This window comes from Curcuma longa, chromosome 19 (assembly GCF_044706935.1).
Source record: "Curcuma longa cultivar G26 ecotype Majalengka, Jawa Barat chromosome 19, ITB_CL_G26_1.1, whole genome shotgun sequence".
Taxonomy (NCBI): domain Eukaryota; kingdom Viridiplantae; phylum Streptophyta; class Magnoliopsida; order Zingiberales; family Zingiberaceae; genus Curcuma; species Curcuma longa.
In genome coordinates this window covers 7,349,455-7,362,241 of record NC_133879.1, presented here as the reverse complement: position 1 = coordinate 7,362,241, position 12,787 = coordinate 7,349,455, and the positions used below count along the sequence as shown (strand labels likewise).

General features: G+C 38.1%; 1 protein-coding gene across 4 annotated transcripts; it reads left to right on the top strand.

Moving 5' to 3' along the window:
- The first annotated feature begins 338 nt into the window (after positions 1-338).
- On the top strand, positions 339-11,906 carry LOC141812429 (auxin response factor 16-like). 4 transcript variants are annotated; one of them, XM_074700422.1, is made up of 14 exons: positions 339-874; positions 1,519-1,631; positions 1,708-1,803; positions 1,887-1,943; positions 2,054-2,209; positions 2,299-2,383; positions 6,958-7,048; positions 7,127-7,291; positions 7,383-7,578; positions 7,680-7,818; positions 9,006-10,537; positions 11,118-11,308; positions 11,390-11,570; positions 11,655-11,906. In XM_074700422.1, the coding sequence occupies exons 1-13, from the start codon at positions 829-831 to the stop codon at positions 11,568-11,570; spliced, it is 3,048 nt and encodes a 1,015-aa protein (XP_074556523.1). In that variant the 5' UTR covers positions 339-828; the 3' UTR covers positions 11,655-11,906. The 4 variants fall into 4 exon arrangements, with proteins under 4 accessions (XP_074556523.1, XP_074556521.1, XP_074556522.1 ...); XM_074700420.1 differs by having other exon boundaries at positions 7,127-7,300; XM_074700421.1 differs by having other exon boundaries at positions 1,516-1,631.
- Positions 11,907-12,787: the final 881 nt, after the last annotated feature.

Below are 12,787 nucleotides of genomic sequence, written 5' to 3'. Positions count from 1 at the left end.
GCATGGTTCCGGTTTCCACGCAGCCTTTTATGCAGACATAAACAACCACGTATTTAAATAAATAACATTTCATATGTTTTACTGCATTTTGACGCTTACACCTTCTTCAATTCAGATAAGTTAACCAAACTCTCAGCATTTTGTTCTCCTCCACCGTTACTTCAGCTGATATAATATTATTGAAATGACAATTTCACCCCCTCTTCAAGTTTTAAGCCTAAATATTGTTGTTATAATTTAAGTGATTAAAAAATTGACAAAAGTCGACGGCGACATCTCTTTTTTTGTACCTGCCCTCCCTCCTTCCACATCCCTTTCATGTCGCCCCAACCCGAACCATTAGCGCACGGAACTCCATCCAAAATCCACCTCCCCCACTCCTCCCACCTCATCCGGCGGGTTTCGGCGTTCCTATCGTCGTCGGGAAACCTCTCCAGCTGTAGCAGCGGCGAGCAACCTATCCTCTCCGCCGCTCAGCTGCTCTCTGAAGCAAACTCCCCCTTTGTGCTAGGCGTATATGGGGATTGGCGTTGAGAGAGGAGAAGCCGGAGAGTAGTGTAGAGTTGGGTGCTTGTGGAGCTCAAGCTTCGTAGTATGACTAAAAGGTGCCTTTTTGGTTGTTCCTCCGCGGCGCAAGCGCACTGGGAATAATTTTCTAATGAGCGGAGGTTGGGTAAAATAACTATAAAGAGAGCGAGAGGTGGAAAGGTGCAAGCTTTCTGGCCCTTAAAAGAAGAACGGCGAGTGTTGGCCGAGGAAGAACCTTTCTTGCTTCAGCGTATTTCAGATCGGTTGTGTGATTTTTTGGGATTCGCCTGGCCTAAATTAATGAAGCTTCCTGCGGCTTGTGGATTAGTGGGGGATTCCGTCGAAGGTGCCCTTTTCGTTTGTAGCTCTTCTGGTTTTTGGTTTTGAGCACAAATTCTCGTGTTTTTGTTTTGGGTATATGTTTGTTAATTTGTTGCCCGTTTACTACTTGTTCTGTGATTTTCCATCGTTTCTTTCTAAAAGAAAAACCGGTGCTGGTAATGGAGCTGCGCAAGTTTTCAGCTATCCCCAAGTATAAATGCTGATGTTTTGCGCTTATAAACACAAGCCTCCAGTTTTAACGCACCAGCAATCTAACAAAAGGAGTCTACATCTCCTTTGTGACGAACTTCATCTTCTTGCCCTTGGATTTTCTTCTCACTAACTCGGTCAACCTCGCTATCTGCGTTGTCCAAAGGCAGTATTTTGTCTCTATTGGCTTATTTTTGTCAACTCGTTTGGCCAAATCGGTGGTCAAGCATTGCGACGCGACGATTGGCTGCTCATAGTGATGCATACGGACGGCAGGACCGCCCGCTTCACAATATTCCAGCAGGATATTCACATTTTTTTTTTTGGTTAAACGGTCCAGGCATTATTACTACCTTTCAATTTATGTATTTACCTTTTGAACTTTTGGGGTGTATTAAGTCTGGGCGGGAGGGCGATAATGTTCTTATGATGACTTCTTCCGTTACCTGTGTGAAGCAGGAGAAAAGAAGAGAATAGATTCCGAGCTATGGCATGCTTGTGCTGGACCACTGGTATCTTTGCCGCCAGTAGGTAGCTTGGTGGTGTACTTTCCCCAAGGTCACAGTGAACAGGTATGGCCTCTTACTGGTTTCAGATTTTACCTATTTGTGACTTCTAACTGAAATCATTATTTCTCTTTAATTTTAGGTTGCCGCCTCAATGCAAAAGGAGGTTGATAGTATACCAAACTATCCCTCGCTACCTTCTAAGCTGATTTGTGTGCTTCTTGATGTCACTTTGCATGTGAGGTTCTAGAGAAATGGCTCATCTTTCTTATACAACTTCGTTTTGGTGGTCTAACTACAAAGTTTATATATCAATTCCAGGCTGACGCTGAAACTGATGAGGTTTATGCACAAATGACTCTTCAACCTGTTAACAATGTAAGATTTGATGACTTGCAGTAGTTATTGCTGTTTCTACCTGTTATTTTTGATGGTATAGATTTTTTCTTGTTTTATAATTGTTTGATTATGGCACAACTATGTAACAGTATGACAGAGATGCAATGATGGCATCTGAAATGGGTCTGAAACAAAACAAGCAACCAGCTGAGTTCTTTTGTAAAACACTTACAGCGAGTGATACAAGCACTCATGGTGGATTTTCTGTACCCCGCCGTGCTGCAGAAAAAATATTTCCACCTCTAGTACGTCTAATTGGCATTCAGTCGACTATTTCCTTGTGTTTTTTTATCCAAAAAACGTAAAGATGTCTTATGAATATAAATATTGGTAGGATTTCACAATGCAACCACCAGCTCAAGAATTGGTTGCCAAGGATTTGCATGATGTGTCTTGGACTTTTAGGCACATATATCGTGGTAAGTATCTCTTCTTTTCCAATCTTGTGATCAACATTCACTATGTATTACTATAGTGATATTTTAGGTATGGAAAATGCTCTCTGAAAATTTGTTTTTCAGTCTCACTCTATTCAATAAATTAATTAGGTTCTTGTTAATTTATTTGCCAAATTTTTTATTTGGTTTGCAATTATGCATGTTAATTAAATTTTATCATTGTAGGATAGTTAGATTCATCTTTATTCATGTATTGTCGTGTCTAGAGTGTTCTTTTTTACTCTTGTATTCTAATTAAAAAGATTCCTCTTTCCCAAAGGTGGAGCAACCTCATACAAAAATGTTTCTCTCTTACATAATATAAAATGAAGTACAAGTGGAACTACAAATGTAAAATAAAAGAAAAGTGGATTGACAACAATTGACACACAAAAGAGAGAAGTAGACGTGATCAATAATCTTTGTTCGAAATGGCTTTGCTTGCTATTTATAGAGTGAATATGATGATCAATAGTCTACTTGAATGTCCCAAATAGTAGACTTCCACTAATCTTGGAATCTTATTTGCAATGACCATTTCACAACTAGTTGACTCCATTCTACTATTAGTTGACTCAAATGCCTTCTAGTCAATTCATTTGGATTAATCTTCAACTTGGTTTTTGATGACTGTCATTAGTCTGCTCCTTCAACCTACAGTCGACTCCATCAGAAGATTCATGATCAAATCTTGAGACGACTATGCCATCAGTTGTGTACCTACACCATCAGTAGACTCACTTGGATAATTCTTCGACCTTTTCACAATTGACGAGGTTCTAGTCGGCTTCAAGTGCTTTTAGTCAACTTATATCTTCTTGCATGAGCTTTATCCTATAAAGAAAGTTAACTGACCGTTTCTGAGAGATTTCAAATTCAACTATAAATTAGTATACTTAGTAGTCAATTCATGTAACTTTAGTTGTCTGTTTTGCCTTTTAGCCGATGCAAGCCAAAAGATAAACCCTTTTGTGCTCAAACAATAAACTGATGGTTGACTATAGTGTCAACTTTGTTGATCAATCGACTAGATATAAATATTAGTTGATTGAACTAGCTTGGTCTCAAGCTAATACCTTGACTTCGACCTAGAAAACTTGTTCTATGGCCGAGTACACGTTTGAATAGAATTTTTTTTACCACAAAAGTCAATTATATTTCACTCAATCCACTTATTTCACGTCTCCATGTTGATCATTCTCTTCCCTTGAGACCACCTAGACAAGCCTTATGGAGCTCTCTACTTTTGAGTCATGCTTGATCTTGGTCACTTGAGCCAATGCTTCTTTAAATACATAAATGACCTTCAACATCCGTCAAACCTACTAGAAGTTCTATCTTCTTGAACTTCCACCTACTAGGAGTTCACTCCTCGAAGACTTGTTGTTTGCTAGGAGTTTAACTTCCTGGACTTCTTATCTGCTTGGACCTTTTGGACCTCCCTTGCTAGAGTTCATTCCTTCGAGATTTTTTATTTACCAAGATCCATTTGTACTCTCATCTTTCATTTTTCAAGATTTCTCTCCTCTGGGACTTCTTATCTACTAGGGATTCCACTTCCAGGACTTCCTTGAACTTCCAACTACCAGGAGTTAATTCATTTAGGACTTCTCGTCCACTAGGAGCTCATTCCTTTGGGACTTCTCATCTAGTAGTTAACTCCTCTAACACTTCTCTGTCAAGATTCACTTGGATTTCCATCTGCTAATGGTTCACTCTTTCGAGATTTCTCTCCACACTACAATTGCAATTCCAATCTGCACACTTAACATAAGTATGCATCTGCACACTTGACATAAGAATATCAATTTGGTGCAACTTAAATATTTTGCCAATAATTTAGCTAATTGCATCAAATCCAATCCAACTTAAGTATGGTTGCATCAACAATTCCCCCCTTAAGACAATTCCCCCCCTTAAGACAATTCTCTTAAGGATTGATTGCACTAACACCTATCATGCATAAAAGAAGTGAAAAATATGTGATAACATTTGTCTCCTTTGTAACACTATATCTTTATTGCGTTTGCGTCGTTGATTGCTAAGGTTGTCATTGCAAATGCTTTTGATATTTGAAATGATTTAACTTAAGACATTCCCTTTCAATTCAGACTACTTTGTTTAGATGTATCTCCTTGCTTTAACATATCTATAAAAGTATAAAAGCTTTTTGCATTAGATGTTGGGTTTTTCTATGTGCATTTTAAAATTTTATTTCGATAAACAAGCAGCAGAAGCATAATCTAAATTACTATAACGCGTGCATCAAAATGACAATCATAGACACATATAAGCATACATAATCATAGAAATAGATGGTATAAATAAATTATACCTGTTGGATGACGTGAAGCAGAAACAACATTAACAAGCAACCTTCAGAAAAGTTGCATCTACTTGAATCTACATTGAGATCTCTGTGAGACGACTTCACTAAGTCACGTGTCGTGTATTCGTTTCGATACTAGTCGAAGGAAGGAGACAAAGTGATCCGAGAAAGAACCCACGGTTTGATTTGGTATCTGGAGGCTTAAAGCAATCGTTGATACGAAACGAACTGAATGGAAGCGATGAAGCTGTCATTCAAAGGTCGGATGACTCACTACTAATGGGGGCAACAAGCCTAATGATGTCAGAGTTTCGACAACAATAACTGCTTGCTAGAACAATAGCCAAAGGCGGAGGAAGAAAACCTTGCGGCTGGAAACATCCATTGTCCGACACAGAAGAAGAAACTTTTGCTAGTTGTGATTACCGATTGTTGCTCTCTTGGAAGCCGGTGGCTGGCCCCTCTTGGACTACGGCGACACCACCAAGGGGGGTTGGCGGCAAGAGGAAGAGGAGGGGCAGTGGCAAGAAGAGAGGAGAAGAGGAAAAGTCTAACCCTTAAGTTTTCCAATGCGTTTTTTTTCTCTTCCATTGAGATCTATTAATAGATCTCTAACGAGTTTGATCCAACCCGTATCCATTAGCCCAAAACCCAAACAATAGTTTTAAGTTTAGTTCAAGACTAAATCATGATGGCTCAAAATGAAATCATGTTTTAATTAAAATCAAACCAATTTGGTTTATAATTAAATCAAAGAGGGTTCACTTCGTCTTCAAAAGACGTGGCTCATCCGCCCTTTCGTTCCAACAAAATATCTTTTATATTTGCCCTTCGTCTAGTCCAATCAGGTTCAATCTCTCTCGATCTGAGAATTTAATTCTCAAACTTATTTTATGTTTTTTGGATAAATTCGTAGTGTGTGTGACTTTATAAGTTTTTGATTTATGTTGGTCGTCCATAGTTAACTATTAATTATGGATCGATCATGAGTGACACTTAGTAGTACATCATCTTCCAATTAACTGAAAAATTACAGTTGATTCAAAAACCACTTCTGAATCTTTCAGCAGTTGTAGTTGTTGGTGTGTCTGTTCCTTTTACTCATCTTATACCTGCTTGGTTCAGAACATGGTCTATGTGTCAGTCCCTACTAGGCTGACTATATCACACCTAACTCAAGCAGTAGTTCATTGTCCTGCGAATTCAAATTATTCAAACATCTGTCCAAGAGGATCATCCTCTCGATGTGTTTCTGCTTTAGCTAAAGATTTACGAGTAACAATTCTAACAAGTGGTCATAGGATATACGTCTCCTAATACAAAGAATGGTGAATCCTCTGTGGGTTACTCAATTACCTTCGGACACTTCGACTTATACCCACACCTCCTGGGCCACACCTCATAGGGCCACACTTCTAAAGAGATATTTGCTTAAGATGTCAAAGTATAAGTTTCCCTGACCAAGATGAGTTGAATACCTCAAGTCGAACGAAACTTGCACTCGAGCTGCAATGAGATCTTTATAGACATGTATAGAACTATATAAAGTCTCATGACAGGTCACATCCGATGAACTAGTTATCCTTAATCAACATTCAAATATTAACTCTCAATATCCCAATGTTTCCAGCTAGTTAGGATCATCTGTTTAGTAAAATCAGGGAGTCTAACATATGTTAGTCTTACAGAATCAATGATGTCTACTCTCATCAATTCATTAACTAGGAAATATTTCAATACATACATAATTACATATGTAGATATATCCACTAATTGTGATTCAATCACAATTTCTCATACTATGTATTATAGACTTCACTAATTGAGTTTAAGATCTAATTAGATACATAAAGAATGTATACTCAAATAGTGATTTTATTTATCCAATAAATAATATATTATCTAAAATGATTGTCTTAGGACACCTCTCAAATATAACATTAGAAGCCTTTGGCATATAGGATGAGACAACTCAGCAATTGTTCTAACCAAAAAAATCTTCTCACTAATTTAAAATAAAAAATGCACAGGCACAGAGTGATTGTGATTTTATGTAAGAACATGCATAGCTAAAGAGTGCTTGTGATATTATGAATGCCTATATTTGTTTGTCAATGCTGACGTATATTTAGTTCATGCCAAAATTGCATAATAACTGTTGCAGACTTAACGATTGTTGTTCTGGCTTTTCACTTGATTTGACTATTCATTAGTCATCAAATTGCAGGTCAACCCAAACGGCATCTACTCACTACAGGATGGAGTGTGTTTGTAAGCACAAAAAGGCTTTCTGCTGGTGATTCTGTTCTCTTTATCCGGTAAGTATAATTATCTGATATGTAACCTTTCTGTATAACACATTCCATAAGAAAGAATATCATTCTCTTGCATTTCAGAGATGAGAAGTCACAACTTTTATTGGGTATACGGCGTGCAAATAGACAACAACCTGCTCTATCATCTTCTGTCTTATCTAGTGACAGCATGCACATAGGGATCCTTGCTGCTGCTGCTCATGCTGCCACAAATAATAGCCCATTTACTATTTTTTACAACCCCAGGTGTTGCAGGTTCACCAATATTTCATGCACTTATTTTGTTATGTTTGCTTTGTAGTTTGGACAATAATGGAATTTTTCATTGTCTATATAGAGCGAGCCCCTCAGAATTTGTTATCCCTTTGGCCAAGTACAATAAGGCTGTATATACCCAGGTGTCTCTTGGCATGCGGTTTAGAATGTTGTTTGAGAGTGAGGACTCTGGAGTCCGTAGGTATATGGGTACTGTTACAGGTATTAGTGACTTAGATCCTATAAGGTGGAAAAATTCACAGTGGCGCAATCTCCAGGTTAGTGCATGTTTACAGATTTACATTGCTAGAAAGGAAATTATCCTTTCTATAATGTGTGATCTCTAGTAAAGCACCAATTATCTTTTTTGAATCAACAGGTTGGTTGGGATGAATCAACTGCGACTGAGAGACGGAGCCGAGTTTCAGTTTGGGAAATTGAACCAGTGGCAACCCCTTTTTATTTATGCCCACCTCCCTTTTTCAGGCCCAAGTTTCCTAAACCAGCTGGAGTTTCAGGTAAACAACACAGGAGAAATATCAGTGCCCACAAAAGGAAAAATAATATCATATAATAGCTACAAAGCCTGTGCAGTTTATCCATGTCCTTGCTTCCAAAGGATGCCATTTAATCAAGATGGCTTATGCACTTTTTGAAGTTATTCTACTGGCTTTTCTCTTAATCTATATAAGTACTGGCAACAACTTTTCTGACTTCTAAATATCTTTTAAAGAATACCAATTGAATTGCTTCTCAAGAATATTGCTTAATGGTCTACAAACTTGGTTAATTATGCTCTACATCTGTAAGATTGCTTCCTTTGAACTGTGTTGCACAAGTCCCAAATATCTTTTATGTGCTAATCAGTCACAATGTAGCTTTAGTTTATTCCCTTATTTTTTCAAGAGAAGCTCAATTTCCCTTTGTCATGGAGATTAGTAACCACTTGCAAGACAAACTACACAAATGAAATCTCATGATCATGACAGTAACCGCCCTTGTGTTTTAATCAAACCAGTGAGCTCTTTCCAACAACACAATTTTTTGTGCGAGTATCAGGGACTCTGCCTTGGCTTACCCATATTTCTTCTGAAAGAGATTTCTTCCAGAGAAATTTTCTAGATTTGTTTAGGTAGAAAAAATTGCTTTAAATTGCATATGATGTACGAGAGAAGTTGAGGAAAATAAATAAATTCAAAGATGAAGTTGTTTACATGTTTTGAATGAATGACTATTTAGACCAAAAGATTAGGTGATCAGAAATAATTCTCAATCTGCATATGGTCTCGTGAGGTAGGATTGTTAACTAACACTCTACCTCACCATCAGGCTAGGACATGCATTTTGAGAGAGCAAAAGTGAGAGTTAACTTGTGAAACAGGAGAATAAATTTGGGCGGCATGATATTACTCTGATACTATATTAATAATTGGTATATATCAAAGTCTTAAGTTATTAGGAAAAAGCCCAATTAGTACGTGCAACATTAGTATGGTGGTTATGTAAACAATGGGAAGGTTAATCACTGATAAGTATTTGTGCAATAATTGAAAGTATGAATTTGATAGCTAGCATCACTAATGTAATTGAAAGATAGAAAACCTTTGAACTATTTCTCGTTCTTCTGCATTTCTACACATTATCCATTTGTTACTATAACCTAATTCATCCTCTACATATATGCTGATAGTTCCTCATTTTACAGATGAGTTTGATGTGGAAAATGGTTTCCAAAGAGTTATGCCATGGCTGAATGATGATTTTGGCTTAAGAGATTCTCAGTGTGCAATGCTTCCTGGTCTTAGCCTGGCTCAGTGGATGTCTATGCAACAGAATTCACAGAGAATGACATCAGCATCTCAACCAGCATGCTTGCCCACAGTGCCATCTATGCATGATGGTGCTGCAATGGAGGATCCAGCAAAAATGTTAAGTTTCCAAATGCATCCAGTATCTGCCCCCAGTTTGAGTTCCAATAATCCTCAAACTCAACAATTGCACTTGTCTCATCAACTGCAGCAAACTCAGTTGCCACCTCACACATCTGTTTCTTTAATGCCTGTACTGCAACAAAAATTTGTCCATCTGCAACAACAACTTCAACAACAGGGGCAACTACAGCAGCCTCAGCCTCAGAAACAAAAAAGTGTTGTTAATCAAGAACCTGTAGATGATATGCAACGTCAGGAATCCAATGGACAGATTGTACCTCAAAATCATTTACCAGGTCAACATTTGCAGCCTACCCATTTACAGCAGCAAGGATTACAGGACTCTGCTTTAACAAGCCTGGCCTCTCTCCAACCATCAGCTTTACCTCAGATTTTGCAGGCTCAACAACCACTAGACTATCAGCAATCTCTCTTGCAGAAACAGCAAGAGCAAATTCTTCAAATGCAGTTGCTACAAAAGATTCAGCAACATCAATTACTTTCTCAGCTTAGTCCTCAAGTACAACCTCAGTTACCACAGCTACTAGCTCAGCAGAATCAACATCTTCAAGAGCGGCAAGATTTGCAAACCTACCTAGATGGCTCCAAACTCCTGCAGCTACAAGCAAAGCAATTGCACCATGTGCAAAATAACAATATCCTAGATAACCATAAATCTCTACTTTTCACAAGTCAATCCATGCTCAGTGGTACCGATGGTCCATCTTCAGCAAACTTACCCTCAAATGACAACCACATTGCTTCTTTTAGTTTCCATGGAAAATCTCAGCAAGGGGCAGCAATTTTGGTTGACGAGACTGCTGTGCCTCCTATGGATAGTTTACTGCAGGAATTTCAGAGGAAACCTCAAGTTCTGATCAAGCATGAGCAGTTAAATACAAAAGAGTCAATCCAGCTCCCTAACCAGTTACCTGTTGCTGATCAGCTAGATGCTTCTTCTACAACCTCCTTCTGCATAGAAGGTAGTGAGCAGGGTTTACCGCTTCCTTCAAATTGTCCAAATGGTAATGATCTAGATCACAGGGATAGTTTTCTTCTTGGAGTGATGCCAGATGCCTTGCTCTCAAGAGGCCTTGGTACAGGGAAAGAGATACAGAGTATAGTTTCAGGTTATGGCCAGCAGAAAGATGTAGATACCGAGCTGTCTACTGCGGATATCAGTTCCCAGTCATTTGGCATGGCTGATATGCCCTTTAATCCTGGTTGTTCAACTGATGTAGTCAATGAGGGTGTTCTTAGTAGAGTCTGGACAAACCAACCAACTCGGATGCGAACTTACACTAAGGTTTGCTATTTGTTCTCAATACTTAAATTATGTAGCATGCATGCTTCTTACTATTGCCTTTAAAATAATGTATGAATGTTCTTGAGTTTAGTTAGTTTGTTCGATCAATCCTGAACATGAAATAGCTTGCATGTTCAAAGGATCACAGAACACAGCTGGATCAGTGAAGACTGACCTCTGATAGGTGAAGTTTTCTACCCAACCATACTTTCAGCAAACTAGATTCATATGAAAGTCATATAGAAAAGAAAGGTCATGTATGGAAACTGGACTATTTAATTCTTGACTTTTATAAATTAAAATGCAACTGCATAGTTGACCAACATAAGATATGATCACCAACAATTGCTGGTCTAGTTTTAAACAAGCTAGATCTGTAAAGCATTTGGTCAGGTTGGGAGTTTCAATCTCTATAAGGGTACTATTGGAAGGGTTTAACTATGTCGCTCCTCAAATGAGGATTCTCACATCCAATGTGGCGTGAGGCCTCATAGTCAAAGATAAAAAAAAAAATGACAACACTTTTTTTTACTGTTATATATATTTTTTGTAATTACTAGTTTTGACTATTACTTTGAAGGTTCAAAAGCGGGGATCTGTTGGAAGATGTATTGATGTAACACGCTACAAAGGTTATGCTGAGCTGCGACGTGATCTTGCGCATATGTTTGGGATAGAAGGGCAATTAGAAGAACAACACGGAACAGAGTGGAAGCTTGTATATATAGACCATGAAAAAGATCCGTTACTTGTTGGTGATGACCCTTGGGAGTAAGGACATCTACATTGAATTGTTTGAAATTTTATCTCTCTTCTATGATTGACACAAATACCTTTTTCCTGCGACCGCAGGGAGTTCATTACTTGTGTGCAGAGCATTAAAATATTATCAGCAGCAGAAGTCCAGCAGATGAGTTTGGATGGTAACTTGACTTGTTTATCTGTGCGAAACGAAGCATGTAGTGGATCCAACAGCGGCAATGTCTGGAGAGGCCAATTGGATGACGCCTCATTTCCATCTTTTCGTCATTAGGTAACACTAATACAAATTGACGTGTTTAACTTGATGCTGCTTCAAGGTTGGATTTTTTTTTGGGTTTATGACGTGTTTCAACAGGTGATTTAGCTTGGGAAAGGAAGTTCATTCTGTAGATCCGGCGCAACACTTTGACTAGCTTGGTACTCTCGCATAACACGTGAAGCTTCAGTTTTCCTCATGGTGCACCATCTTGAAGGTTGCCTGATTTTTTTAGTTTTTCTTACAACTAGAGACAGCAACTGCAACTATTTGGTATAATTATAAAGAGAACTAGTGGCATTACCTGTACATAGTGTGGTATGCCTAAGAAATAACATTAATCATTTCCTAGTCTACAGCTTGATGCATAATTTTGCAACAACACAGGTATATTGTGTAGGAGATTAACTAGTTTGATTATAACATTTTAACATTGAGAAACAGCGACCAAAGAAGATGCTTCGATATGGAAATGAATGTATTTGGCTAAAAAGGATTATAGGCTTGTATGTTTTTGAGTGTTGAATAAATATATTGTGTGCAGTGCCGATGGGTTGCTTAACTTTATTAGCATTCAAATGAGACCGCGGAAGTATTATTTCCATTATGGAAGTTGCGATATGGATACAAGTTAAAAGTAATGGTTTAAGGTATTCAGGAGTATGAAATATGTAACAGCTAGGTCGTTGCTAAAATAATCTCTGATAACACTCTGAACATATTCTACTGAGCTCTTTGATTTCATATTCCCCTGATCAATGATTTGTTTTTGTATTCCTATTAGCCTAATAGTATTAGGGATTTAGTTGATTCAACTTGTTTAGTCAATTTTCCAATTACCTATGTCACGTCTCGGGACACAGCTGTCTGAAAAATTCGACAGCATCTCTCCTGTAACAATTCAATTTCCCTGAATACATTTTAATACAAAGGCTCACATGGCCATCTACAATCTAACATACATACACTAGGGACACACGACCATAACTACTCATATACATGCATCAATTATAATAACCACTACTACAACAAAGCTACATACACCACAATAATGCTTACCATAAAAATCCAACGATAATTCCACAAACCCCACAACCAAATAAAATCCAAAATAAAAAACCATACGAAGTACTCAACGATCCAAAAGCATACGAAGGAAGCCAATTTTGCCTTGATGTGAGATGGGGGCGGTCCGGTAGAACTCCAAGCTCCGATGTCCTTATCTACTATCG